Source organism: Aquila chrysaetos, chromosome 15 (assembly GCF_900496995.4).
Source record: "Aquila chrysaetos chrysaetos chromosome 15, bAquChr1.4, whole genome shotgun sequence".
NCBI lineage: Eukaryota > Metazoa > Chordata > Aves > Accipitriformes > Accipitridae > Aquila > Aquila chrysaetos.
The window spans coordinates 26289-53223 of record NC_044018.1 but is presented as its reverse complement, the minus strand read 5'-3'; the positions used below and the strand labels follow the sequence as shown (position 1 = coordinate 53223).

At 45.0% G+C, this 26935-nt stretch overlaps 1 protein-coding gene across 1 annotated transcript; it reads right to left on the bottom strand.

The window, feature by feature from the left end:
- Positions 1-26933, bottom strand: ZNF512 (zinc finger protein 512). Its single transcript, XM_041128744.1, is given in 15 exon segments — positions 1-1829; positions 1831-2124; positions 2626-2724; positions 3199-3261; positions 4596-4697; positions 5383-5577; positions 6209-6376; positions 12079-12177; positions 13372-13458; positions 13843-13967; positions 15218-15301; positions 20076-20168; positions 22093-22301; positions 23620-23678; positions 26764-26933. Coding segments are annotated over 15 exon segments (1731 nt in total). The 5' UTR covers positions 26788-26933; the 3' UTR covers positions 1-1799.
- Between the last annotated feature and the right edge of the window lie 2 nt (positions 26934-26935).

Genomic DNA, 26935 nt, shown 5'->3' with positions numbered 1-26935 from the left:
TTCTTGCACTGGTGACATTTTATTTTGTCATCTTCTGATCTTGTCCCTCTTACTGCAAACCTTAGACACCCTGCACAGAAGCCCACATATTTATACGTTCAGCGCAGCACTGCAACCACAGTGACAGCTGGTTCCAAAAGGCAGTTGTAACTACTGCGTGTAAATCACAATGGAGCACTGCATGCTGTCTCACTACTGAACAGGTGTTAATCCCCATGAGAGACACACCATGCTCAGCTGGGGTCTGCTTTGCTTATTATATGGGAGAGGCAGTTCTTGAGAACACCCTGGCCATACAGCACTTCCCACTGTCAGGGCCAATGTGATTATTCTGGTAATAACACATACGTATAAACCTGCCTGTTAACCAGGCACTGCAACGGCTTCCCTGTGAATTTCAGCACCAGCAACTTTGGTAGTCAGCGAAAATTAACGGGGAGCCAGCTGCCTATTTTCTTGCCTGCAAAACTGCAAGGAAAAGGTCAAATTTTGAAACTTCCTGGTACAGTGGGTCTTTAGATATCAGAAATTCTGGAGAACCCATTCTCTGAAAGACAGAGTAGGACTGCCTGTGCTGCTGCTTCCTACTAGCTTCTATGACATCTGCTGCATTTATGGAGCACAGGAAGATATTCCCTACGATCTAGAGTTCATGCCAATACATGACTTAGAATAATGAACCCTCTTCTTTCAACCTTTTCCACACATGGAAGCCACTGCTAATGTACCTCATTCACACAAAGGAAGCAGTATTGAAAAGAAACAGGTGATATATGACAACGAAGGTGACTTCTACAGTGCAGAAAAAAAGGACACTATGAGAGCACAGGCATGACAGAACACCACATTGGCAAGGCAATTCAATAGAACCTGGGTTTCAGCGTTAGTAAGACTGCTATCATAGATATGCACTGTCTTGCAGTAAGTTTGTTTCCCTGGTGAATCTGAAACAAGCGGTCTTCAGCGTGTCCACGAAGGCCGTCTTATTGCATTAGTTACTGGGGGTCTCTGAAAGGCCAGTGAATCTCTGAAAGGCTGGAGGATATTTATTCCTCACTGGACTGAAAGACCCTCTACATACATTCAACGCCCAGTGCTAGAGAAGACAGATGCCAGGGGAATACTGGGTTCTTGACGAGGGTAATAATGACGTCCCATCACTTCCAAGCAGACCAGAGTTCATGTGCTACTGTCTGGTGCTGAGCCTAAACATCAGTGTATGAAGTAGAGACGATGCCTTGTGCAACAGACTGGAGCACATGCTAGGAAGGTATTTGCTCTTCTGTGGCAGCCTGGCTGACAACAGACAGGACAGTTACAGGGCAAGCTAAAGCCTTTGTATGCTGCACAGCGCTGCTTAGTTTGTGTGCATACTGTGCAAGAAAGGATTCCCCCCTTAAAGAGACCTAAACACTGTGCTAGTCAGTCCCTTACAGGGAGAACTGCTAAAAAAGAACCCTGATCTCACCCATCAGAGGAAGATGACAAAACAGACAGCTGCTGTACTGGAAACCACTAAACAAGCAACTAATGTGATCCAAACTGAGACTGTAACCAGAGCAGGAACTACACTGGGTACACTGCTAGTGCCACTGTCCAAGGGAACTACACCAGGAGAGGCAGCCTCTGTACCACAGCTTTGGTTTGAAGTCTCTCACAACTGACCAGAGGCAACAGTTTCAAAATCAAGGTCACCGAGCAGAATGGAGTCACAGGCCCAAAGACGTTCAGTTGCTTATATTAGTGCTGTGGGTTATGAGCCTGACGGGAGTGGGGCTTGTAACTGAAAGGCTTTAGGATTACTCCTTCTCTTCTTCTAGGAATTTACTTCCGGCCTCGCTTGCGGCTGGTTTTTGGAAATTCAGCTCTCTGTGCAACTTGGGGCTCCCCCTCCTCACTACTCATGCTCTCATTGTCCACCCGCTGTGGACGACCTCTCTTACTTCTCCTCATTTTTTCAACTCCAGCACTGGGGAGCCTCTTGGCAGCCAGGGTCCCAGTTCTCTTCTTTTTGCCCCGGGTCAAAGGACGTTTCTTCCGTTGCTTCCTCTGCTCTTCTCTTTGGCGGATTTTCATTAGCTTCTCAAAGCTTTTGGTGGTAGTTGTGTTCACGTCAAACCAGTCCTGGAGGGTTTAGAAGGCAACAGGTTGGTACTGATGGTGGAAATACCATATAAAGCCTACCAGGGCTTATAATAAAGCTGCCTTGTGGGACAAGGATTTCCTGAAAAGTGAGATCTGGAAAGGCAGCTGCCTAACAAAGCTCTGTTCTCTGATGTTCCTCCCCAGGTGTCACTCTGTCTCAGAGAACTCAGATTTGATTTGGCAATTGCCCGGCTAAAGGCATGGGAAATGCTGAAGAGCTGAACTGAGCAGCAGCAGCTTGGGACAAGACATGTGACACAACACAACACTGGCTCCCCAGACCAACACATAAGACCAGCTATGGTCAAAAGCAAATCAAAGGGCACTTGAGTCTAGAACCCTGTTCCCCACAGTGAGCAAGGAAAAAATAAACCAGGGCAAGAATCCAGCATTTCCTTCCCAAGACACCCTCCCCACCTCCAACACCCTCCCCACCTCCAACAACCTCGGGTTTGAGGGCTTCCATTCTGCCTGCCTTACCTCAGCATGCACAGAGTTGATGTGATACTTGACCCCACTCTCTGAAATGAACTCCTTCTCACACAGGAGACACTTGTATTTGCCAGCCACAAAGTCTCCCTGGCACCAAAACAAAAAAAATCCATCACCAATTGCTGCCTAGAAGGCTGATACACCTATACATCATATTCTTGCTCAGATATAACCCAGCAGTAAGAAGTAGAAACTCTTATTCATACCAGATAATGCTTTAGCTACAAGAGCACTTACATTATTGACTGGTTATGCCCACAAAGCATAGGACTGCTCTGTGAGATGTTACAAGGTCCCCAGCACTGTACCTGGAAAAAATGCTCTTGTACCTGTGAATCTACAGGTAGGACTGCAGTTTCACTAAAATGCATGCCATTAAGATGCTTCCTCCTTGCCTCAAGCAGTGTTTGCAATGGCAACCTGTTAGCACATAGGGAAGCACTCAAACTGTGAGGAACTCAGATTAGCAGATGACAGGACAACAGCTTGAACAAGGAGATATCTGAGGGACAGGGACAGTCAGGCTATTGGTATAAAAGTGAGTGCGGGAAGGCTACCAACCAAGGTACATGTGCCGAGATGAGATTTGAGTCCTGAGACACTGCCATATACAGATTCACAACCCTGAAAGAGTAAAAAACATATGTGTCAGCAAAACTCTAGTTAGAAATCACTTCTTCCTCCCCAAGAAAGTCTTATTCTCTGGAAGACAATTCCAAAAGGGGCAAGAGAGGTAGAGGGAGGGAGATACCAAGTCCTACAAAGTCAGAAAGCTTCTGGTAAAAAGACTGTTAAAGAGACTTAAGCTTTCAGTAAGTTAAATATTTCCAGTTTCTGAGCACATTTACACATAATAAAGAGACTCCTGTCACAGTTACATTCACCCTCTACCAAAAGCCTGAGTAAAATGATAGAGTTTGCATTTTGCCTAAAGTGCAGCAGAGATTAATTTCAAACAAAGCACAGGGGCAAGTACAAGACACTTAAATTTCTCCTGCCCTGCTCGTGTATCTAGTGGCACAGAGCAAAAGTACTGCATCTGACATCAATAGTCTCTGTTAAAGGGCAGCTTTACAGGTCTTCCCCATGTGGAGCTTCAGACATCAGTCTCGGGATACTAGATCATTCTCAGCCGACAGCCCAGACCCTGAAACAGGAGGTAGGTGCAAGACATGCTTCTGGGTTACTGGTTGGTGAAATAGGACAGCTGCTTTCTGGGAACAGGTCCATATACGTTAAGTTGCAATTCTTATACTTGGAAATGATGCAAGCCTGAAAACTGAGGAGAGAGTGCTGGGGGTGAGGTAGGGCAGGGGGAAGGCATTGTCTCTACACCAAACCCAGATGGAAGCCACCACTGATCCTTGGCTATCCAGCAGTGTGTGTCATGTGCGTCACATCGTTTCCACCAGTGGGGCCATTTCTTCTCACTGGATCTGACTGGTGACTGCCGTGCAGGATTGTAGAAGCTAAGTGCACATGCATAAGCATCCCTAGACCAGGATGACAGTGCCATGCATGAGTCTCCTGTAGCCCATTTCCAGCTTTTGGAAGAAAACTTAAGTGCTGTACCAGACAAAGTCCCTCTGCTCTTACATTTCCATCTCTACTTCTCCCTTCTATAATTAGTTTTAGTACATCTGCTAGACAGGCAGGGGCCTGTCATTTTTCCACTGCTCAGACCTGCAAATGGAGAAGCTCCCAGCTGGATGTGAAAACTCTACTGCTCTGACACCAAGTTACTGGCTCTGAAGTGGACAAATACATCCCCAGAGGGATCACCCCTAGGGCAACAGTCCAAACAGGGTCTTGGTTACACTAACCAACCATACTGAGATGGAGCAGAATTTGTCTCCCACAGAGAGACAAACTGCAGTTTCAAGGTTGTGGAAAAGCTGTTGGCTCATACAGACCTGAAATCTGCCCCCTTTGAGGCTTCAGAAACACTTAAGATTTACCTGATTTGGGCAGTGGACTCTTCGGTACATCTTTATCTCCGTTTTCCATTTGCACAGTACGTCTTGACTAAATGTGGGCAGTCCAGGACGAGTATATTTCAGCTAAGATAAAGAGATGGAGTTGAAAGCTGGAAGCAATGTTGACTACACAGTGCCAAGTATGTCCCTTTCTCTCCCAGGTTGAGACAGAAGTGCTATTTCTTCTCCTACTCTAACAGCCAAACTCTCAATAACCAATCTTTTCCCATCTCACTGACTCTCTACAAACAACTGAATCTGGAAAACCCCCACAATATCAGAATCCAAAACTTCCCATAACTTTGACTGCAACAATTCCTCTAAAGGTACTTACACCATTAAAATAATAAATCATCCTTTTCCCTTGGGCTCCTCTTACAGCCTAACAGATACTCCTGGAAACTCTGAAGCCTGAAAACCTATCAAATATCACTGCATGGCACCAGTGATCTGTAGCCTATGACTTGTGAGCAACATACTGCCTACAACTGCCTTTGTTACTTGTGCCCACTGAAAATTACAGCAATGGGACTTGAAAGTCATTATAGTCTGCCTGGATAAAATACTTACACCACAGCAATTCCTACAGCAGCAATACAATAATCTAAGACCAGAGAGCAAAACCTGATCCCTCCTACAAGATATTACTTATTCAATATTGCTTCCCAGGGGCCACTATACACTGGCAACACTGGGTAGATGCCAGTGCAAGACTCTTCTGATGTGAAGAAAGACTCAAACCCTATATTGCATTTTTAAGGCCTTGTACCTTCCGGTCATCTGGAATCAAGTCCTGCAGAACTTTTCTCTTGGGCCACTCTTTGGCCAGCTCTTCTCCAGCTAGCTCATGGAGATAGTAGATTGCCACCTTTGCAGATCTCCTCTGAACTCTGCCTGTGTTGTTTGGCTCCCGTTTTATTTCCTTCAGGCTCTCTGTTCTTCTCTCCTCATGGAGGAAAGTGACCTGCAATGAAGGCCAAAAAAGGTGAGCCTCCTTCACTAGTTCCTATTTCAGTTACACTACACACGGTGAATAAATATTCTGCCAAAACTCTCACAAAAATGCTGCTGGAGCTGTGGTTCACTGTCACAGACATAGGACAGAAGTGCATCCTACTAGCGAGACAGACCCCCAAATCTACTCAGGAGTGTCACAGCAGTAAGGCTTAAGCAGAGAGTTTCATGCAGCCACTGGTCTTGAAAGGATATCACATCATCTGCTGTAAAACCCTCATGGACAATGAGCATAGTACTGCCTGTTCTGCTCCAATGTCGGGTCTTTTAAGAGCAAAGAAAAGCATCTCACAAGTTATACAGGTTAGTATCATTCTTCCATGGAGCAAAAGTCAGGCTGGGGAAAGTTTACTGCTGCCATGCTGATTTACTATTAAAAACTTCATCCTAGTCACTGAACAGCAACAGCTACTGCTGGAAGGAAAGTATCAAGGACAGAATACTCCAGAGAGACAGAAAAATGCAAAGATTTGCTATCCCTAATTACCCACCCAAGTAGCAGACAAAAGCCTGCATGTGTCAAGTCTGAATGGCTGAAGTACCACCACACTATCCTGATAACTATGGCAATTTGCACTTACCGGCCCATGCTTAGATCGGAGATGGTAGACAAGTCCTGCCTTCGATTTGTATGCTTTTCCACAGTGATGGCACTTCATAGCCATTTTCTCCAGCTCTGAAGCAGCCTTCCCACATTTTTTAACATGATATAGGTATCCCATTATGCTAGTGAAGCTGCCTGTGCAGCCCTGTCAATGCAGAAGAAAAATGCATGGAAGAAAAACGCTCTCCAAGTGATCACAAGACCACTGTGTATAGTATCCACAGTTTGCTGACCAAAGTACTATCGCTTTTCCTGCCAGACCAGAGACAATCAGGTAGTAAACTTTAATGTTAGGCTATGCAGATAGACAAAATCTGGGACAAAGAATTGGCTGCAACTGGGAGAAACTGTTTCTTAGAACCTCTCTGTAGGTAGTGTGCAACAGAAAATTTCAATATATGGTGTGAAGAAGCAAGACGTTAAATGAGGATGCACAAACCAGAAAGATTTTCAGATACAAATGGAAGAGTTGGGCAGAAAAAGAGGAAGGTTTTATACTTGGTTGGCTGGTCAAACTGCCTAGAACGCAGCTGTAGGGTACGGCGTTCGGAAGATCTCGCGATGTCACGGAAAGGTAGAAGGCTAGTCGTCGCCTCCCTATGACATATCAGTAATCCCACCTACTGTTGTTAGTATAAAAGGAATTAACTGCGCAATAAAAGACGGAGTTGACACTCACACCATGTGTGTTATCTGTCTCTTCCCTGGTCCGGGCCGACCAGTGATCTAATCGCAGCACCTTGATATGTAGCAACGCTACATGCAGCAATATTAGGATGATGGTAAATAAAACTTTCAGCTATTCCAAGGGTACAGCTATTGTCTCATGGTACAGCGGAGGCCAACAAAAACTCCAATGGTTCCTGTGGATGTCACTCACTAGAGTATCTCCTAACCCTGAATCCAGTGATAAACTTGACACTGAGCTTGGAAACAGGACAAATCAAACATGCATCAGCAAGTTTTTAACGTTCTTAGATGTATCCATCTGCTCTCCATTGCCTTCTCTAGCTGTGGCCAATCTCAGTATTTTCAAAACCCACAGACAAACTCACACAGTTAATTATGCATAAAAAACAACTTCCCAACTATTACAAACAACTAAGGAAAGAGCAGAAGTACACATTAATAAAATACTTTTGGTGCACAAAAGAAACAATCCAGTGTCCTCTTGATCCCACTTGAAGACACCAACATATCAAATACTCAAAGAGCTCTCGCTGACCCTGCTTGAGCATAGGGGTTGAACTAGATGACCTCAGAAGTTCCCTTCCAGCCTTAACAATTGTGTAATTCTGTGAACAGTTTATAATACTGTTGCAAGGTAAAATGGTTATCGTTTAACTTTTTCTTCCCTGCCATCTTCCACTGAATGCATTTATAAAGTCATACCTTTGCTGAATCTACATTTACCCATCTAGTTTAAAGAAGCCATTTAAAAAAAAAAAGTAATATAAAATAAAAACTCCATTTTAGTCACCCTAGTTATCCTCTCTAAAAGAATCTGAATGGGGATCAGACAGTATCCAAAGGTGAACTCCTTTCTAGTGTAAGCAAGAGAATATCTTCTAACAAGTCATGTGTTAAACCCTAAAACTTCTAGTTGAGCTAGTTAGTGTTCACCAGACTCCTACTTTGTTTAGTCATGAGGTTCTAACCAAGTATCAGTCATTCCAAAATGCATTGGCTATGCTGAGTGCTTCACAAGTGTTTAGAGGAGATTCTCCAGGCATCCTGCTGCTTTCCAGGTAACACAGCATCCCACCAAAGTGCCTAAAGAGACTACTAGACTTGAAGAGGGAAGGGGATAACATCAGGCTTGCCCATGACAAGCCATGGGATGACACACCAAGGTTTGATGGACAGGGTGCTAGCAAGGGCCCTCAGCCTGTTGCTCTGAGACATGCTAGGTACACTGGAGCACACTTGAAGTCTTACAGAGATGAGCCAGGGGCTCCTGAGGTAATAGGAGCCAACAGGGAAACACCAGTGAAGTACGTCAAAGGAACCGATGTGTGTTTCTTTAAGAAGGTGACATGGCCAACAGCCCAGCTGAAGTGCCTCTACACCAATGTATGCAGCACAGGCAACAAACAGGAGTTGGAAGCCACCATGCTGCTAGAAAGCTATGACCTAGTTGCCATTACTGAAACTTGGTGGGATGAATCCCATGACTGGAGTGCTGCTATCGATGGCTACAAGCTGTTCAGAAGGGACAGGCGAGGAAGGAGGGGTGGAGGGGTTGCCCTCTATGTCAAGGTACGGATAGATTGTGAACAGCTGTCTCTGAATAATAGCTACGAGCTGGTTGCAAGCTTACAGGTAAGAATTAGAGACTGAGGCAACAAACGAAACCTTGTGGCTGGTGTCTACTACAGGCTGCTGGATCAAGGGGAGCCTATTGACAAAGCCTTCTCACTCCAGCTACAGGGGGCATTGTGCAGGCTCTCATTCTGCTGGGGGACTTCAACCACCCTGATGTCTGCTGGAAAAGTACCATGATGAGCTGTCGGCAATCCAGGAGACTTCTGGAGTGCATGGAGGTTAACTTCTTAAGCCAGGTAACAGACAGCCTTACCAGAGGGGATGTGTTACTGGACCTGATGGTCACCAATGCAAGTGAGCTAATCAGTGGTGTCAAGACTGGATGCAGTCTGGGCTGCAGTGATCATGCATTGGTGGAGTTCCTAGTCCTGAGGGATACGGGACAGGCAAAGAGTAAAGTCCAGACCCTGAATTTTAGGAAAGCAAACTTCCAGCTCTTTAAGGAGTTAGTCAATAGGACCCCCTGGGAAACTGCCCTCGGGGACAAGGGAGTAGAACAGAGCTGGCAGCTTTAAGGATGTTTTCTACAGAGCGCAAAAGCTCTCAATCCCCAGGTGTAAGAAATCACGAAAGGAAGGCAGGAGACCAGCATGGGTAAGTCAAGACCTGCTGGTTAAACTAAAGGGCAAGAAGGAAATGCACAGGCAGTGGAAGCAGGGAGAGGTATCCTGGGAAGAGTATAGGGACGCTCTCTGGTTGTGTGGGGATGGGGTCAGGAAGGCCAAGGTGTGGCTGGAGCTGAACTTGGCAAGGGACACAAAGAATAATAAGAAGGGCTTCTATAGGTAAGTCATCCAGGAAAGGAGGGTCAAAGAAAGCGTACCCCCCATTGATGACATGACTGGCAAACTGGTAACAACAGACAAGGAGAAGGCTGAGGTACTCAACTTTTTTGCCCCAGTCTTCACTGGCAACCTCTCTTCCCACACCTGTTGAGTGGATGGACCTCAAGGCAAGGACTGGGGGGAGAAAAGTCCCTCCCACTGCAAGAGAAGATCAGGTTTGTGACCACCTGAGGAACCTGAACATACCTAAGTCTATGGGACCTGTCGAGATGCATCCCAAGAGTCCTGAGGGAATTGGCTGATGTAGTTGCCAAGCCACTCTCCGTATCTGAAAAATCGTGGCAGTCAGGTGAAGTCCCCAGTGGCTGGAAAAAGGGAAACATTGCACCCATTTTTAAAAAGGGTACAAAGGAGGACCCTGGGAGGTACCGACCTGTCAGCCTCACTTCTGCGCCTGGGAGGATCATGGAACAGATCCTTCTAGAAGCTATGTTAAGGCACATGGAGGACAGGGAGGTGATTTGAGACAGCCAGCGTATCTTCACCAAGGGCAGGACTGCCTGACCAACCTCATGGCCTTCTATGATGGAGTGACTATATCAGTGGACAAGGGAGGAGCTAAGGATGTCATCTATCTGGACCTCTGTAAGGCCTTTCACATGGTCCCCCACAACATCCTTCTCTCTAAATTGGAGAGATATGGATTTGATGGATGGACTATTCGGTGGATAAGAAATTGGCTGGATGGTCACATCCAGAGAGTAGTGGTCAACAGCTCAATGTCTGGATGGAGTTCAGTGAAAAATGGTGTCCCTCAGGGGTCTGTATTGGGACCACTACTATTTAATATCCTCATCAACGACACAGACAGTGGGATCAAGTTGTTGTGGAAGGTGGCAAAGCTGAGCTACATGAGCATGCGGACCACACCTGAACAGAGACATAAACAGCATGTGGCAATAATGGGATAAGATTGTGAGGCTATAATAGCACAGGAATGTATATGAATTATAGAAGCTGTTAATATGTTTTGAAGGGCTTTAAAGACTTTGTTTAGCTGCTTAAAAGTAGTCATTCATGATAAAGCAGAACTTACAGCTTGCTTAATATTTTTACTTAACATTGACCTGTTCTCTGACTGGAGAAATAAGATTCAGAAATCCCCAAAACCAGTTAGAGCCGGGAAAAGGAGACATAGTAACAGCTAGCCTGAAAAATGGGAAAGAGAAAGAACCCACCTAGAGACGAGAAAAAGGACCCAATGAGAGAGAAGACGACCCCAGACCCAAATATTACTATTGGACCAGACTATGGTGTGAGGGGCGGGAACTTATATAGTAAGGGTATAATTGCCCCGGGATGTGAGTATTGGAGGTCCCTCTCCGGAGGCACCCAGCTGGAGCTATTGGAATTTGTACACCATAGATAGAATAAATTACACTTTTATTTTGAAGGCCTTGATTAGAGATTCTGCTTCGGGGAACCTAGTGTTGAGCATGAGGGAAGAAGAAGCACCCGAAGGTGAGTGTGTGTGTGTGAGGAGTCAAAAGGGGCACCCACTGGCTCACCAGAGTCACCCGCTGTGAAGGGACTCCGGTCCTAACAGTTAAAAGCCTCAGATGGTGTGTGTGCGACTCCTTGATAGGTGTGTGAATGCTCGGGCAGCAGCTTCTCCCTTAACAGAGTGCACCCTCAGCAAATTTGCAGATGACACCAAGGTGAGTGGTGCAGCTGACATGCCCGAGGGATGGGATGCCATTCAGAGGGACCTGGACAAGCTCAAGAAGTGGGCCCATGTGAACCTCATGAGGTTCAACAAGGCCAAATGCAAGGTCCTGCACCGGGGTCGGGGCATCCCCCAGTATCAACACAGGCTGGGGGATGAAGGGATTGAGAGGAGCCCTGCAGAGAAAAACTTGCAGGTGCTGGTGGGTGAAAAGCTGGACATGAGCTGGCAATGTGCACTTGCAGCCCAGAAAGCCAACCATATCCTGATCTGCATCCAAAGCAGCATGGCCAGCAGGTCGAGGGAGGGGATTCTGCCCCTCTACTCTGCACTGGTGAGACCCCACCTGGAGTCCTGCGTCCAGCTCTGGAGTCCTCAGCACAGGAAAGACACGGACCTGTTGGAGCGGGTCCAGAGGAGGGCCAAGAAAATAATCAGGGGGATGGAACACCTCTCCCATGAGGAAAAGCTGAGAAAGTTGGGGTTGTTCAGCCTGGAGAAGAGAAGGCTCCAGGGAGACCTTATAGCACCCTTTCAATACTTAAAGGGGGCTTACAAGAAAGATGGGGACAGACTTTTTCATAGGGCCTGTAGCAACAGGACAAGGGGTAATGCATTTAAACTAAGAAGAGGGTAGATTCAGACTAGATGGAAAGAAGACATTTTTTTAGATCAGGGGGAAACACTGGAACATGTTTCCCAGAGAGGCTGTGGATGCCTCATCCCTGGAAACATTCAAGGTCAGGTTGCATGGGGCTCTGAGCAACCTGATCTAGTTGAAGATGTCCCTGGTCATTGCAGGGGAGGTTGGACTAGATGACCTTTAAAGGTCCATTCTAACTCAAACCATTCTATGATTCAATGATACTCTGTCTTAAAAGCATAGCTAGGATCTTGAAATAAATCCAGCTTTGGCCAGCACCAAAGCATACCCAGCAGAACTCTCATAATATTTTACGTTCATGCATCCGCTGCTCTATAATTCAGGATACGTAGCACAATGAAGCTTACCTCCCTCGTACACTTTAGTTTTCCCATACGCTTCAAAACCTTCCGAAGGCGGTCTCGCTCAAGCTGCTCATCCAATTCTCCTCCCTCCTTCACAACTGGCTAAAGCACAGCAGAGAGATGAAAGAAAAACACAGGATGCTCAGCATTTACAGGTCTTCTCATAGGCAATTCATTACCCAACAAGCTACTGAAGGAAAGCTTCTAAAATAATTCCATCTCTGCCACTTACAATTTTACAGAAGTCTAATACAATGATCACTGCCTATATCCCAGAACAACCAAATTATCTTTAAAAGGTGTGAACTGCCTGAAAACCACTTTGCAGATAAGAGTTTTAACATTTAGATTGCTATCTATGAACAAAACCTTGATCAGAAATGGTCCCAAACTATAGCTGCTGGGAAGGATAAGGGTGTGTATTTCCCTAATTACTTTTCTCCCCTTCTGCCTGTGGAAAGTACTTACTCATCTCTCTCTGTCATGCATCTTTAAGATTTAGTGGTCCCACCATTTCCACTTAGCCTAACAAAAGCTAAGCAGACTAACTGCCCATAACAGTTATTCATTTATGCTAAACTACAGCTTAAGTTCTTCTCTATTCTCTCTCTGATGGTTATTGTATATTATTTCCTACACTACCTTATAATTACACCTAGACTGAATAAAAAGTTAGAACTGAGTGACAGACCTATTCCTCAGGGCCAGAATATGATCCCTGGCCTATTTCATTTACTAGAACAGCTGTAGGTTCAGAAACCACAGTACTGGGAACTCTGTAAAAAATAACAGTAACTAATTATCTAAACGTTACTCAAACTACAACAAGAGACATTGCCTTCTTTTAATAGCAAAGAGAAAAAGCAGATTGTAGCACTAGGATCTTAACAGTAAATAGACACAAGAACTAGACTTCTGCTTCTACTTTTTTACCTTTGAACTTGCAAAGAACTGAAATCTAGTCTGCTCTGGATGTAGAAGAACTCCTACTTTCTAGCAAAGGACTGAAAATTGCAGCCTAATGAGCAATTGTGTTTTTTTCTGAGAACGCCTTTTATGTGTGACATATAACCAGCCTAAACAGGAATTCATTTCCTCTTTCTAAGATGTAGCATGCCTACCATCTCTGGTAATATTTTACTGTTTTTTCAGATGCCAAATCTCACAGGAAAAATAATACGTAGACAAGATTTGAACAGGTATAACATTTGAAAAAACATGTTTCTGTGTGCACCAGGGAAGGAACAAAAGACTGTCTTGCTTGTAGGATTTTTAGATGCACAGCAGCTGTGTTACCTGATTGTTATGGTCTGCCATGACATGGTATTTCATCCCTCCTGAAGACTTCAGCTGCTTCCCACAGTGATGACATGTGAACATTTCCTAGAAATAAACAAGGACATGGTGCATGTAACTGTAAATTAACCAAAGCAGTGGGAAACTCTTTGGGGGAAAGGAGCAGGAGAGCAGAACGTTTTATTTGGGCCCGGTAACTGCCCATCAAGAACAGAAGAGATTTTATGGAGACTAAAATTTAGGGGAACAATGAAATAGCTACACCTTTGTTCACTACCCCAAACATCCAGCAAAAGGCTAAGCAAGAAGCACCAAGCATAGCCTCTTACAGATGTATAAAGGACTGTTGCTAAGAGACATGATGATGATATGAAACTGGTTTTAAGTGCAACACAAAAACAGTGTGCAGGCCTTTCTATCAGTAAGCTGAAGAGGAGTAAAGAAAACATTGCTCATCTCTTGTGTTCTTACCTGCCTGCAATTTACCATATGTTTCTTCAGTCCTTCTACAGTCTTTCTCACCACAGCCCGGCATGTTGGACAGGTAACTCGGCCTTTGTCCTGAATTTCCAAAGACCATCGCTCTTCCATACTACCTGTCAAAACAAAAGGTTTGGAATAGAACTGCAAACACAGTATCTTTTTTTTTTCCTTTGATGTGCACAATGGATCCTAGAAGGAAACAGGTCACATTCTACCAAACTCGTGTCCAGCTACACTTCAATAGGTTTAGCTCATTTGCAGCTTTAAATGTGTCATGTGACAAGGCACACATCACTCCTTTTGGGAGACCATTTTATAAAAACTCTTTAATCCTACCATCCCCTTGTGAGGAATGTTCTTCCACTTGTTCAGTAGAGGTTTTTCCTTCATTCAATTACTTTAGCATGCAGAGTAAACTTTTCTTTTGGCAAAACGGTTTTCACAGTAGTCACAGATGTGACTGAATAGTTTCAGACAAAGTAGATGGTTCAGTTGTACTAACCAAATCTTTAGAACTCCACTTATGTCAGCCAGCAGTTCTGGTACTGAAAGTGAACAGAGCTGCACCACCAGGCCAACTTACTCAACAGCCAGGGAAAAGTACCCGGTGTAGCACAGTTTCCAGTTCTTGGCCTCTTTTTGAAATGCCAAGCAAAAGCTTGGCATAATCCACAAGGATTATAAATTACTGAAATGGGCTCTAGGACGGAAGTGGCTTAGCAGCCATCTGCTTGAATTCTTATCATAAAAACATCTAAAGGCTTTCCTCCTTGCCCAGTAATAACAGGCAGGGATTGTCCCTCCCCAGCTGGTTGGGGGAAAAGTCTGTGAATCAAACAGCACTTGGCAGAAAACTAGGGTATTTAACGAGTGTTGTGAGCTATGCATACCAAGTCATTCCACTTGCTGAGTCAAGGCTAATGTTATTTTTCTACTATGGACTGCTTGGGTCTCTGGCTACCAGGTTACCAGAAGAGGTGATTTGGCAGCAACAGCTACAGAATTTTTCCTGGAAACATATTCTGCTGAGTAAAAAGTATAAATATTTTTATGAGTTTTATAGTGAAACTATTTTAACAGGCTTTTGCTCAGTTAAAAAAGTGATTCCCCCTTCACTGTTTTATTATGCAGTGGTAAAGCCACATGGAACTACACTAATAGGCAGTATGCAGTCCCTCCAATCTTGTTCTGCAGTACTGACAGTGCCAAAAGTACAGCAGCCAGTTCTTCCTTGTCAACAGTACAGTAAACAACAAAATGGAAACACCAGAAACATAGCTGTTGCTCAGATGCAAATCCTAGAATCACATTTATCTTTTAGCTGCTTCACAAACAATTCTGAGCAACTGGTGCTTCTTCTTACCTGTGCCATAGGCTTCCGGTTCTTTCTGAACACAGTGGCCTTTCACTTTGGAGTTTTGTTGTGTTCCAGCTTGGTGTTTTTTCCCTGTTATAACACAAACAAGAAAGACCAGAAGACTTAATTCTGCAAGCCTTGTTACAAAAAAGCAGACATTTTTTTGCTAGGAGGCTGCTATTTCGTCTGCTGTCTCAAAGTTACTCATTCAGAAATGTTCAATGCTTTTTTTTTTTTTTTAAAGGAATTTCAAGACTATGTTCCCTACTACCTTTCAATATCCATAGCTATTTACAGCTGCAGGCATTAGTCCCATCCAGATATTTGTAATCTGTATGGTTGTTCATATCAAAGCTCAGGGGATGGGAACTCTTCACACAGTATGGCTGAGCCAATCCAATTAATGACTTCTTGACAACCAAATGGATAGTCTCATTCCTCTACTCATTCCTGTTTTCTTTAGACTAAACAACTCTTATTGTTTCAGTATTTTCTCATGGGTTAAGCTTTTTTCTCTCTTCTGCCTGTTCTCTTCAGTTGGTCAACACATTTGCTGAACTGCAGTACCCATGGCTGCAAACAGTACTCCAAGTGTGACCCTGCATTAGAGCAGAATTACTTCACATGTCTGAAAGTCTACATTCCTGCTCAAACACCTCAGTATAACATCTGCCTTTTTAAAAACAAGTATGACACTGTTGGTCCCTATTAAGCTTTTGATCTCTTATAAATCTCAAATCCTCTTTGGAAGAACTGACACCTAGGAGGTTGTTCTTTGTCTTTCAGCTGTGCTAATATTTCTTCCTAACTACAGTTATCTTTAATTTTACACACTATATTCCATTCTGTTTTTTTAAACTGTTTCTCTTAACGTCAAGACCACTTTCAGTTTTAGCTTTTTCTCCAACACACTTGCTATCTCTTTCAGCTTTGTGCCGTCTACATACTTCCAAGACCTTGGTGACAAAACCAATAGTTAGAATTGAACCTAGAACAGATTGTGAACCGTTATTCTACACTTTTTTCCTATTTCACAGAAATGACAGAAACATTAAGGTTGGAAAGGACCTCCTGAGATCACCTAGTCCAACCCATGTTCAAGCAGGGTCAGCTAGAGTAGGTTGCCGAAGAATGTGTCCAGTCAAGTTTTGAGTATCTCCACTGATGGAGACTCCACAACCTCTTTGGGCAACCTGTGCCAGGGTTTGACCACCCTCACAGTAAAAAAACGTATTCTTGTCTTTAAATAGAATATTGTGTATTTTAATTTCTGCCCACTGCCTCTTGTCCTGTCAGTAAGCACTATAGAGAAGAGTCTGGCTCCCTTTTCTTCATTCCCTTCCATCAAGTATTCATACACACTGATAAGATTCCCCCTTGAGCCTTCTCTTCTCCAGACTGAAGAGTGGCAGCTCTCTCAGCCTGTCCTCATAAGAAAGATATTCCAGTCCTTCAGTCATCTTTGCAGCCCTGCACTAGACTCTCTCCAGTATGTCCATGTCTCTCTTGTATTGGGGAGCCCAGAACTGGACATGGTACTCCACATATGGCCTCACCAGTGCTGAGCAGAAAGGAAGGATCACCTCCCTCGACCTGCTGGGCAATGCTCTTCCTAATGTAGCCCAGAATGCTTTGGCTGCCTTTGCCACAAGACCGTGTTGTTGGCTCATGGTCAGCTTGCTGTCCTCCAGGACCCCAAGGTCCCTGTCTGCAGAGCTGGTTTCCAGAAAGTTAGCCCCCAGCAAATGCTGGTACATGGGGTTACTCCTGCCCAGCTGCAGGACTTCACATTTCTCCTTGATGAGCCTCAAGAGATTCCTCTTTGCTTAATTCTCCAGCCTGTCCAGGTCCCTGTGGACAGCAGCACACCCATCTAGTGTACCACCACTCCTAGTTTTGTATCATCTGTGTACTTGCTGAGTGTGCACACTCTCCCATTGTCCAGGTCATTAATGAAAATGTTAAACAGTGCTGGCCCCAGTATTTACCCCTGGGGTACACCACTAGTGATGTGCCTCCAACTAGACTTTGTGCTGCTGACACAACCCTCTGGGTCTGGACGTTCAGCTGGTTTTCAATCCACTGCACTGTTCATTTATCTAACATGTACTTTGTCAGCTTGTCTATGAGGATGTTGTGCGAAACAGCACCAAAAACCTTACTAAAGTTGAGGTGAACAACATCCACTGCTCTCCCCTCGTCCACCAAACTAGCGACCTCATTGTAGAAGGCTATCAGGTTGATTAAGCATGATTTGTCCTTCATGAATCCATGTTGACTACTCCCAATCACCATCTTGTCCTTCATGTGTTTGGAAATGCTTTCCAGGAGGATTCTCTCCACCACCTTCCCAGGAACTGAGGTGAGGCTGACCAGCCTGTAGTTCCCCAGATCTTCCTTCCTTCTGTCCTTGAAGATAGGAGTGATATTTGCTCTCTTCCAGTCTTCAGGAACCTCTCCCAGTCACCATGACCTTTCAAAGATAATCAAGAGTGGCCTCACAATGACATCAGCGAGCTCTCTCAGCACTCGGTGCAACCTGTCAGGCCCCATGGGACTTAGAGTCATAGAATTGTTTAGGTTGGAAAAGACCTTTTAAGATCATTGAGTCCAACCATAAACCTAACACTGCCAAATACACCACTAAACCATGTCCCTGAGCGCCACATCTACACGTCTTTTAAATACCTCCAGGGATGGTGACTCAACCACTTCCCTGGGCAGCCTGTTCCAGTGCTTGACAAACCTTTCCATGAAGAAATTTTTCCTAATATCCAATCTAAACCTCCCCTGGTGCAACTTGAGGCTGTTTCCTCTTGTCCTATCACTTGTTACTTGAAAGAAGAGACTGACACCCACCTCGCTACAACCTCCTTTCAGGTCGTTGTAGGGAGCGATAATGTCTCCCCTCAGCCTCCTTTTCTCCAGGCTAAACAACCCCAGTTCCCTCAGCCGCTCCTTATAAGACTTGTGCTCTAGACCTTCCACCAGCTTCGTTGCCCTTCTTTGGACCCACTCCAGCACCTCAGTGTCTTTCTTGTAGTGAAGGGCCCACAACTGAACACGGTACTTCAGGTGCGGCCTCACCAGTGCCGAGTACAGGGGGACAATCACTTCCCTAGTCCTGCTGGCCACACTATTTCTGATACAAGCCAGGATGCTATTGGCCTTCTTGGCCACCTGGGCACACTGCTGGCTCATATTCAACCAACTGTTTACCAAAGCCCCCAGGTCCTTTTCCTCTGGGCAGCTTTCCAGCCACTCTTCCCTAAGCCTAGCATTGCATGGGGTTGTTGTGACCCAAGTGAAGGACCGGGCACTTAGCTTTGTTGAGTGTCATACAACCCATCGATCCAGCTTGTCCAGATCCCTCTGTAGAGCCTTCCTGCCCTCAAGCAGATCAATGCTCCCACCCAACTTGGTGTCTTCCGCAACGTTACTCAGGGTGCACTCGATCCCCTCATCCAGATCATTGATAAAGATATTAAATAGAACTGGCCCCAATACTGAGCCCTGGGGAACACCACTTGTGACTGGCTGTCAACTGGATTTAACTCCATTCACCAAAAGTCTTTAGGCCTGGCCATCCAGCCAGTTTTTTACCCAGCAAAGAGTACACCCGTCCAAGCCATGAGCAGCCAGTGTCTCCAGGAGAATGCTGTGGGAAACGGTGTCAAAGGCTTTACTAAAGTCTAGGGAGACAACATCCACAGCCTTTCCCTCATCCTCTAAGTGGGTCACCTTGTCATAGAAGGAGATCAGGTTAGTCAAGCAGGACCTGCCTTTCATAAACCCATGCTGACTGGGCCTGATCACATGGTTGTCCTGTACATACCGTGTGATGGCACTCAAGACGATCTGCTCCATAACCTTGCCTGGCACTGAGGTCAGACTGACAGGCCTGTAGCTCCCTAGATCCTCCTTCCGGCCCTTCTTGTAGATGGGTGTCACATTTACTAACCTCCAGTTAACTGGGACCTCCCTGGTTAGCTAGGACTGCTGATAAATAATTAGGTATGTCCAGTTTATTTAAGTGCTCTAACCTCGTCCTCCTTCACTGAGTGTAAGGCTTCCTTGCTCCAGACCTTCCCTCTGGTCTCAGGCACCTGGGATTCCTGCAGGATTCCTTTAACTGATAAAGATCTGAGGCACAGAAAGCATTGAGTACCTCAGCCTTTTCCATGTTATTTGTCACCAGTTCCCCTGCCCTGTTCAGCAGTGCACTCATGCTTTCCCTAGTCTTCCCTTTGCTGTACATGTACTTGTAGAATCCTTTCTTGTTCCCTTTCACACCCCTTCCCAGATTCAACTCCAGGTTGGCCTTAGCTTTCCTAACCTCACCCTTGCAAGACTGGACAGCAAATGTATACTTCTCCTGCGTCAGCTGCTCCTACTTTCACCACCTGTACACTTCCTTTTGCACCTAACCACTGATTAACAACCCTTTGAAGGCATGAAAGACCTATGATGTCAAGCATTTCACCGCTCCATCTCTGGTAAAATAAAGGTGGTTGGGTTTGATTTCTCCTTAACAAACCCATATTGCTGTTATCATCTACTCGTTAATCGCCAGACGTTCACAAGTAATTTGGTTGATTATTTAGTCCAGAATCTTTTGGGAAACTGAAATGAAGCAGACTAGCCTATATTTCCCCCACTTCCTTTCCTCCCTCCCTTTGTTGGACTTTTAAGACAGACTGAAATCAGAAAAATCACCTCCCACTGTAAAACAGAAACTAGTCAACAGTCTCGTATAACAAAATATCCAGAATCAGAGATAGAGTTGGAGGACAGCATTTGGGCAGAGGGGAACTCTGAAGTACCTGGAAGCTTGTAACTAGGAATTACAAGTTATTTGTATTACCCGAAATCTTCTGCTTCTTCTTGGGAGAGTCTTTAAGATTTTCGCCTTCCCCTTGCTCAGATTTCCTCTTGCCTTTCAATAGTACTTCCCCTGCTAATGAGTAAGAACAGAAATGCTTCAGTCTCATTATTCAGTCTGGATAACAGCTTTGAGTCTGCTGCTGCCTCAGCTTATCCTTGTATTCAATACTTTAAAAAAAAAAAAAGTAGTTTTTGTAAGGCACCTGGACACCAGTGAGCTAGACACAGCCTTTTGACTCAGTAACATTTAGGCACTCCACATCCTGCAATCCTCTGACGCAGAAGATATGGAGAAAACAGTGCCACAGCGCGGTCTGGGAAAATAATACGCCTCAGGAAGAGAGCCAGAAGGTGCTAGGTTATGTCATAAAAAGCTCATCTGCTCACACACAAAAAGAAGCATAGATATACAACAGCTGGTGGGGAAACCCAAACAATATCCTGCCTTCCTTCACTATTTCCAGGCCTATCAAAGGCTTATCTCCATGAACAGAGAGAAGTACAGAAGCACAATGGCAGGTAGGGGAACACAAATTATGGACCCAAAGAAACAGACACTTCCTCCCAGGTCTGTCCCAGGAGACTCACCAGGATGGGTCAATGGGAGCTGCTCTCTGGAGCACCCTTTGGAAGGGGGAAGGAGGGGTGTGGTGAGAAGGGCGAGTGTGACATTATGTTACACATGGGATGCTAGCGAAGAACAATTCAGGACTACACAAGACTGGGATGTTTAGGAGTGGTATCAAAGGAAGGGAAAGGGAGAGAATTAGCTGATTTGGAGAGTATCAAGTGTGGGAAAATAGAGGTGTTAAGAGGATAAAAAGGGTCACTTGCTTGTAAACAGGTGGTTGGTCAGTATACAAGTCTGGTCATGCCTGACACCAAATCAGAGGCACCAGGGGAGAGTACTGTCTGTGAGTGTGAGCCTGTCTGTAAGGAGGTCTACACCAGCAACTGGCATGGCTCTGCGGGCCTCAGGGGCTAGTGCATCCATGTACCAGCAATTGAGGATACTGGGATCCAAAGGCCAGATACTGAGCAGACTGAGTGTTTAAGTCCAGCTACAGGAGAGATCCACACTGCACATATGTGTGCACACACAAATGTACACATACATATGTATGTACTTCTTTTATATATACGTTTTATATATGCTTCTTTTCTCTCACTAACACAACTTCATCCTGATCAGCCAGAGAGGGAAACAGGATGGAGACCACTCGTGCCATTTGTGTGAGTGCTGAGCACGCCTCTTCGTGCTGATCTGTGTGGCTGGCTGCATATACATGTTGTATATGTGTGCTTATACCTACAGGAATACACACTTAGTCTCGCTACTGGTTGGACCTGGGGGTGTGGAGCCGCAGCAACTTCACTTCTATCAAGCTACCATATTCTGCTTTCCCCATAACAGGATGGAATACAGATTCTGACTTAGAGATAAGAAGAAAGTGCATTAAAGGAGAGCAAAGTTTTGGCTCTCTGCCACATGAGAAGTTTGGAAAACAGCTCCTAGGCCAGGAAATCCGAATCCTCCTACAACAACCTAAGACCCAAACCACGCCAAATCAGAAAATCAAAGTAACAGAAGTGAGAAAATAAAAGAAATAAAAACATCCTTAAAAAAATAATAATCTACCAACCACAAAAGCCGTGTCTAAACCAGAGTACTGCTGAATGGTCCCCTTTTCTACATCTTTAGTGTTGTTTGTTGATTGGCAGAACCCTTATACATATCTCTTCTACAGATAAAACTGAGTTCAGTCACAGAATCATGAATTTTAATAGACAAGTCACTCAAAATGAACTGCATAACATCAGGGAATTTGACCTATGTTTCTGTAGTGGAGGAATTTTATTTCTCCTAATACACAAGCAGCATTACCAGCCTTGTAATTTGTGGCTGAACTGCAGCATGTCTTTCAGAAGTCATCTAATCTCTCATAAAAGAACCAAAGAGAAAAACAGTTTTGCATCGAGCCAAGAGTGATGAGTACCTTTTTTTTCTGAAGATTTGTTAATGCTGTTTTTTATTCCTCTCATTTCCAACCAGTAAGCAGGCCTGCGAATGGTCCGCTTGCTTCTGGACTCTGCACTTCCATTCACTCGACCCTTCGGTGAGGCAGAAGAAATGTTGCTGACTGTCTCATCATAGTTACTGCTCAGTCCTAGGACAGTAGTTTCCACTTCCTCAAATTGCTTAGACCTGGAAAACACCAACTTGAAATCCTATGTATATGTATGCATACATACATACACAACCACAATAACTTGACAGACAACATCCCTTTCATCTTCCCAAGTACTCTAAAAAATCATCTCACAGTTCATTAAATGTCCTGAGTTTTGTGAACTGAAAAGTGCCAGCAAGATAAAAGATCCTAAATGTTATTTTTCAGCACATCTTTTAGAGAATGACATTAGAGAGCTACTCATGAGGAACAGAAAAAAATATTCATCCTACCTCAAACCTTCATCTTAAGAAGCAGGCACAAGTTAATCTCAATTTAAAAATACACATTTGTCCTTAAGCAACCAATGTGGAATATAAGAATTCTTCTGCAGCCCATCATTAAAAAAGAGACCTTTTCCATCCCACAAAGGGCAAGATCTCCTTCAGTATGTATTCCCAGAGTCAGAGCTGACACTACACAATTAAAAGACTTAACGCTACTAAGAATTTAACCAGCAAAGCTTTCAGCAATGAAGACAGCCTTATAGTATATCCTGCAAATCACACTACATTAAGACTAATTTAGACTAGCCAGCAGCACTGATTTTTCTTCCTAGAGATCAGAGGGAAGGTTGCTTCACTATTCTCAAATATTTCTCACAGCTCTGAAATGCCTGGATATTTACACTACTGTCATGACAGCAAAATGATTAGGTGTCAAAGAAACATAAAAGTATCTATTCTCTGGGCAAATACCATTAATGTAAGAGGAAAGAACAGAAAACAAACACTTTTCAACACATCCAATTGCTACCACAATTCACAAACTCAAAGAAGTAGATCGCTTGAATGATGACTGTGATGACCATCCCAGCAATACTCTCCCACACCCTGAGATGTGGAGTTCACATGTGTTAACACATCAATCCAGACATTAATAAGTGGGAGACACTGATGGTACCAGGTCAGATCAGTATATACTATGTTTAAGGAGGTACTGCAGAAGAATGGGGAGAGGAATTCTCAAATTAAAGCCTTTCAGTTGCAATCACACTCAAAATACACAGATTTTGGAACACCAGTTGGTCTTGAACAGAAAATATTTATGTTCCCAGTGTTAAAAAACTTTTAAAAACAATAAATGAAAGCTAAGACCCCTTGAAGTGTCAAAAAAAGCACTTCTCCTGCAAACCAATAAGCAAAGTCAGTTGAGACTCTCATCACATAAACCAAAATCGTTGCAGCTTTTAAAATTCAGAATGATATGTAAAGACCAGATATAGTTTTCCAATAGGAATCTTTCAGCTTTTTTCTTTCCCTCAGTCAAACTAGGCAAGAAACATTCACATACTTTTTGTTTCCCAGAGACCTCTTGACCTTCTGTTGTCTGTGATGTCCAGGCTTGGTGTCCTAACAAAGTAGAACAATTCACATTAGTAGCATAATTTTTCTTCTTTTTGCATGTTTCACTTTTCAGTTAAACACAATCACCCGCACTTTGAGGATGTGCATACCATCCTTTGAAAAGGAAACCATTGTTTTCTGCAACAAGGAAGTGTTTAACGTTTTCAACTCCAGCTGAATTACAACTGGAATCAAAATAGGGATGAGCCCCTCTACACTCCCTGTATGAAAGCCAATCATTCCCCTTGCACTGGGGCATGATGGAGTGTTCTTTGTCTCCAATTCATTCAGTGGTACCTGCTTTCTGCCTGGACTTTATCACATGGCGACAAATATTTTAGATCCTAACTTACCAGTTTTTATAGAGTACTTATTTTTTCCTTAATGAAATAATTTTTGCATTTACCATGTCAGGAACATTGCCTTTAGTCTCTTTTATGTCGTCTTTTCATTTTTTTCTCTCAATTATTTTGTCATACTCCATCATCTGCCCAGATATTCACTTTATCCACATCACAGAATCCTTCTTCTTATTTAACAAAGATTTTTTTGTCACTTATTGCTTCTTATGCTCCTATTACGACACATAATTTAACAGATACTATTGACATTCCCAAGTGTCCTGTTTTTGGGGAGTGGGAGCGGGCGATCACCGCTCGGGGACTAACTGGGCGTCGATCAGCGGGTGGTAAGCAATTGTACTGTGCATCATTTGTGTATTCCAATCCTTTTATCATTACTGCTGTCACTTTATTAGTGTTATCATTATCATTATTAGTTTCTTCTTTTTATACTCTATTAAACTGTTCTTATCTCAACCCACGAGTTTTACTTCTTTTCCCAATTTTCTCCCCCATCCCACTGGGTGGGGGGCAGGGAGTGAGTGAGCGGCCACGTGGTGCTTAGTTGCTGCCTGGGGTTAAACCACAACGCCAAGGCAATATAAACAACTCATTTGCTGTATGTTGCTCCTGGCGTGTGGACAATCATCTATCACCTTCTTCCAAATACTAATAATGACTCGATGTTGTTCTTCATTGGGAAACCCATTACAAAAATCTTGGTTATACAGACTAGAAAACAAAAATCATTGCCCAGTAGAAGTATATGAGATACCAAAAGTGTAACCTAGGAACAGAGATAGTATTTTGCCATGTACAGGACCTGGCTAAGGAACTGGGGAAAACAGGGATATGACAGAATTTGAAGAAGTCATAAAAATGTGATGACTTGTCAGGAGATGCTGAGAAACTTCAGGTGCTGTATCAAAACTAGGGAACAGGCAGCTTCAAGGCAAATGAAATTCACCACTAAAAAAAAAAAAAGCACTGGAAAGAAATTAACTTCAGCCTGCTTTTATGCTTTTGCTTTCTAATTTATGCACAGGACCAAGCACTAGTTCACTCTTCCCATGACCACAGTCAGTGAGAGACACCCTAACCACCAGGTAAGAAATTTAATAGCGGGCACTGACGTCAACTAGATGAATTCTTAAACTGTGACCACAGTCTCCTCTCATGGAAAGGTTAGGGAACCAGCAGGAGAGAAATTCACAACTGCTTGATTGATGACTTCACAATCATATCTTGTCATCTTTGGAAAAAACGTCAACTGAATGTCTGTGTATTACTTTGATATGGTTTACAGGCATCTAGTAGTGCAAACAGCAGTGTTTGGGAAACCCTCTACATAAGAAATGTGGAGAAACCTCACTGAGGAGCAGCTAGAAAAAATTAGGCCTGTGAAGTTATAACAATAAAAATGAACAAACACGCAGGCATAGTCTGCTGCAATTAGCTGGCCTAATCTACCATTAGAAGAACCCACATGACTGACAAACATGGCACATGTTTTTGTGGTTTTTTTTCGAACTAAAAAATTTTGCATAAAAGTGAAGATTAGTAGAGAAGAATTTAGGTCACAGTTAAGGATCTGCAACAAAAAAAAGGAAAGTACAGATGATCTGTGTAGCCTTCCTTTCTGAGAAGCTGATAACAGCAATTATGAAGAAAACATCTAGAGAAACTGGTGTTTAAGTTTTGAATGTTTTTTTATTTATGCAGTGTACTTTCCACTTAGAAAACAGAGACCTAATGTGTGCAGGAATGCCCAGGGGCTGGACATATGGAAAACAAAAAAGCCAACTTCCTGGCACAGGTTAGAAAAAGAACAGTGGCCTATAGCCTGAAGAGACAAAGAAACTTCATTTGCACGTGGGCCATTTCTGCCTCCCTATGGACTGTGGGACGTTTCTGTGACCTGGCACATGGCCTGCTGCTGGAGACAGGCTGCTCCACAACAACACATCTGGGAAGATGGTGTTTAAGCACAGCACAGAAACTCCCACTGAGGTCAGCAGACCGATGTAGTAACTGCTAGTGAGTCAGTGCTACAGCGACAGAGGAGAGGTGTCAGTGGAAGCACGAAGTGTCCTGCACTGCCGTGACTGTCCCTGCCCCCTCTGAGACAGGGGGCCGGCGTGACGGCTCAGCACCCTTTAGGGAACCCCCTGTTTCAGTCCCGCGTTTCCACTTCTACCCGCGTACTTCATGGACTACCGTCTCCTGCAATGAAGACCTTCCGGACAGAAGGCACGACCGGCGCCGGGAGCCGGCAGCGCCCTGCTCCTGATGCCTCCCCGGCCCTCAGCTGAAGGCAGCCGGGCCCGCCGCTCCCCGGGCTCGGCGCCTGTGGGCGACCAGGCCCTCAAACAGAAAGCAGGCGTTTCCGCCGTCGCTGGCGGCTCTCCAGGCAGGCAGCCCGGAGCGCCTCCCGCTCACCGCCGTTCCGCTCGGGGACAGGGCCCAGCCGACGGGCGGCGGCAAACGGACCGAGGCCGCACCGCCCGCGCAGATCAGCACCGGGCCGGGCCCCCTCTGCTTCCAGTCCCAAGCCCAGCGAGACCGTCGGGGCGAAGCGCAAGTCCCACCGCGGCTGCTCCGGCCCGCTCCCGCCATCCCGCTCCCGCCATCCCGCCAGCGGAGCCCATCTCGCGGCGGCTTCCGGCCCCGTGCGCCCCGGGACCACAGCCCGGCCGCGCGGCCCCGGGCAGCAGCCAGCAGCACCGGTGGCAAGGACCCCAGGCACTCACCGAGCCGCCGCCGCCGCCCCGCATGGTGCCGCCGCCGCCACGTCAGCACGCGCCCCGCCCGCCCGCGCACGACGGCGAGGTCCCGCCCGCCCGTTTCCGGCCGCCTCCTCACGGCGGCAGCCGACCCCGAGCCCGCTGGGGGGATGCTGCCAGTTGCCCCCGGGTCCCGACC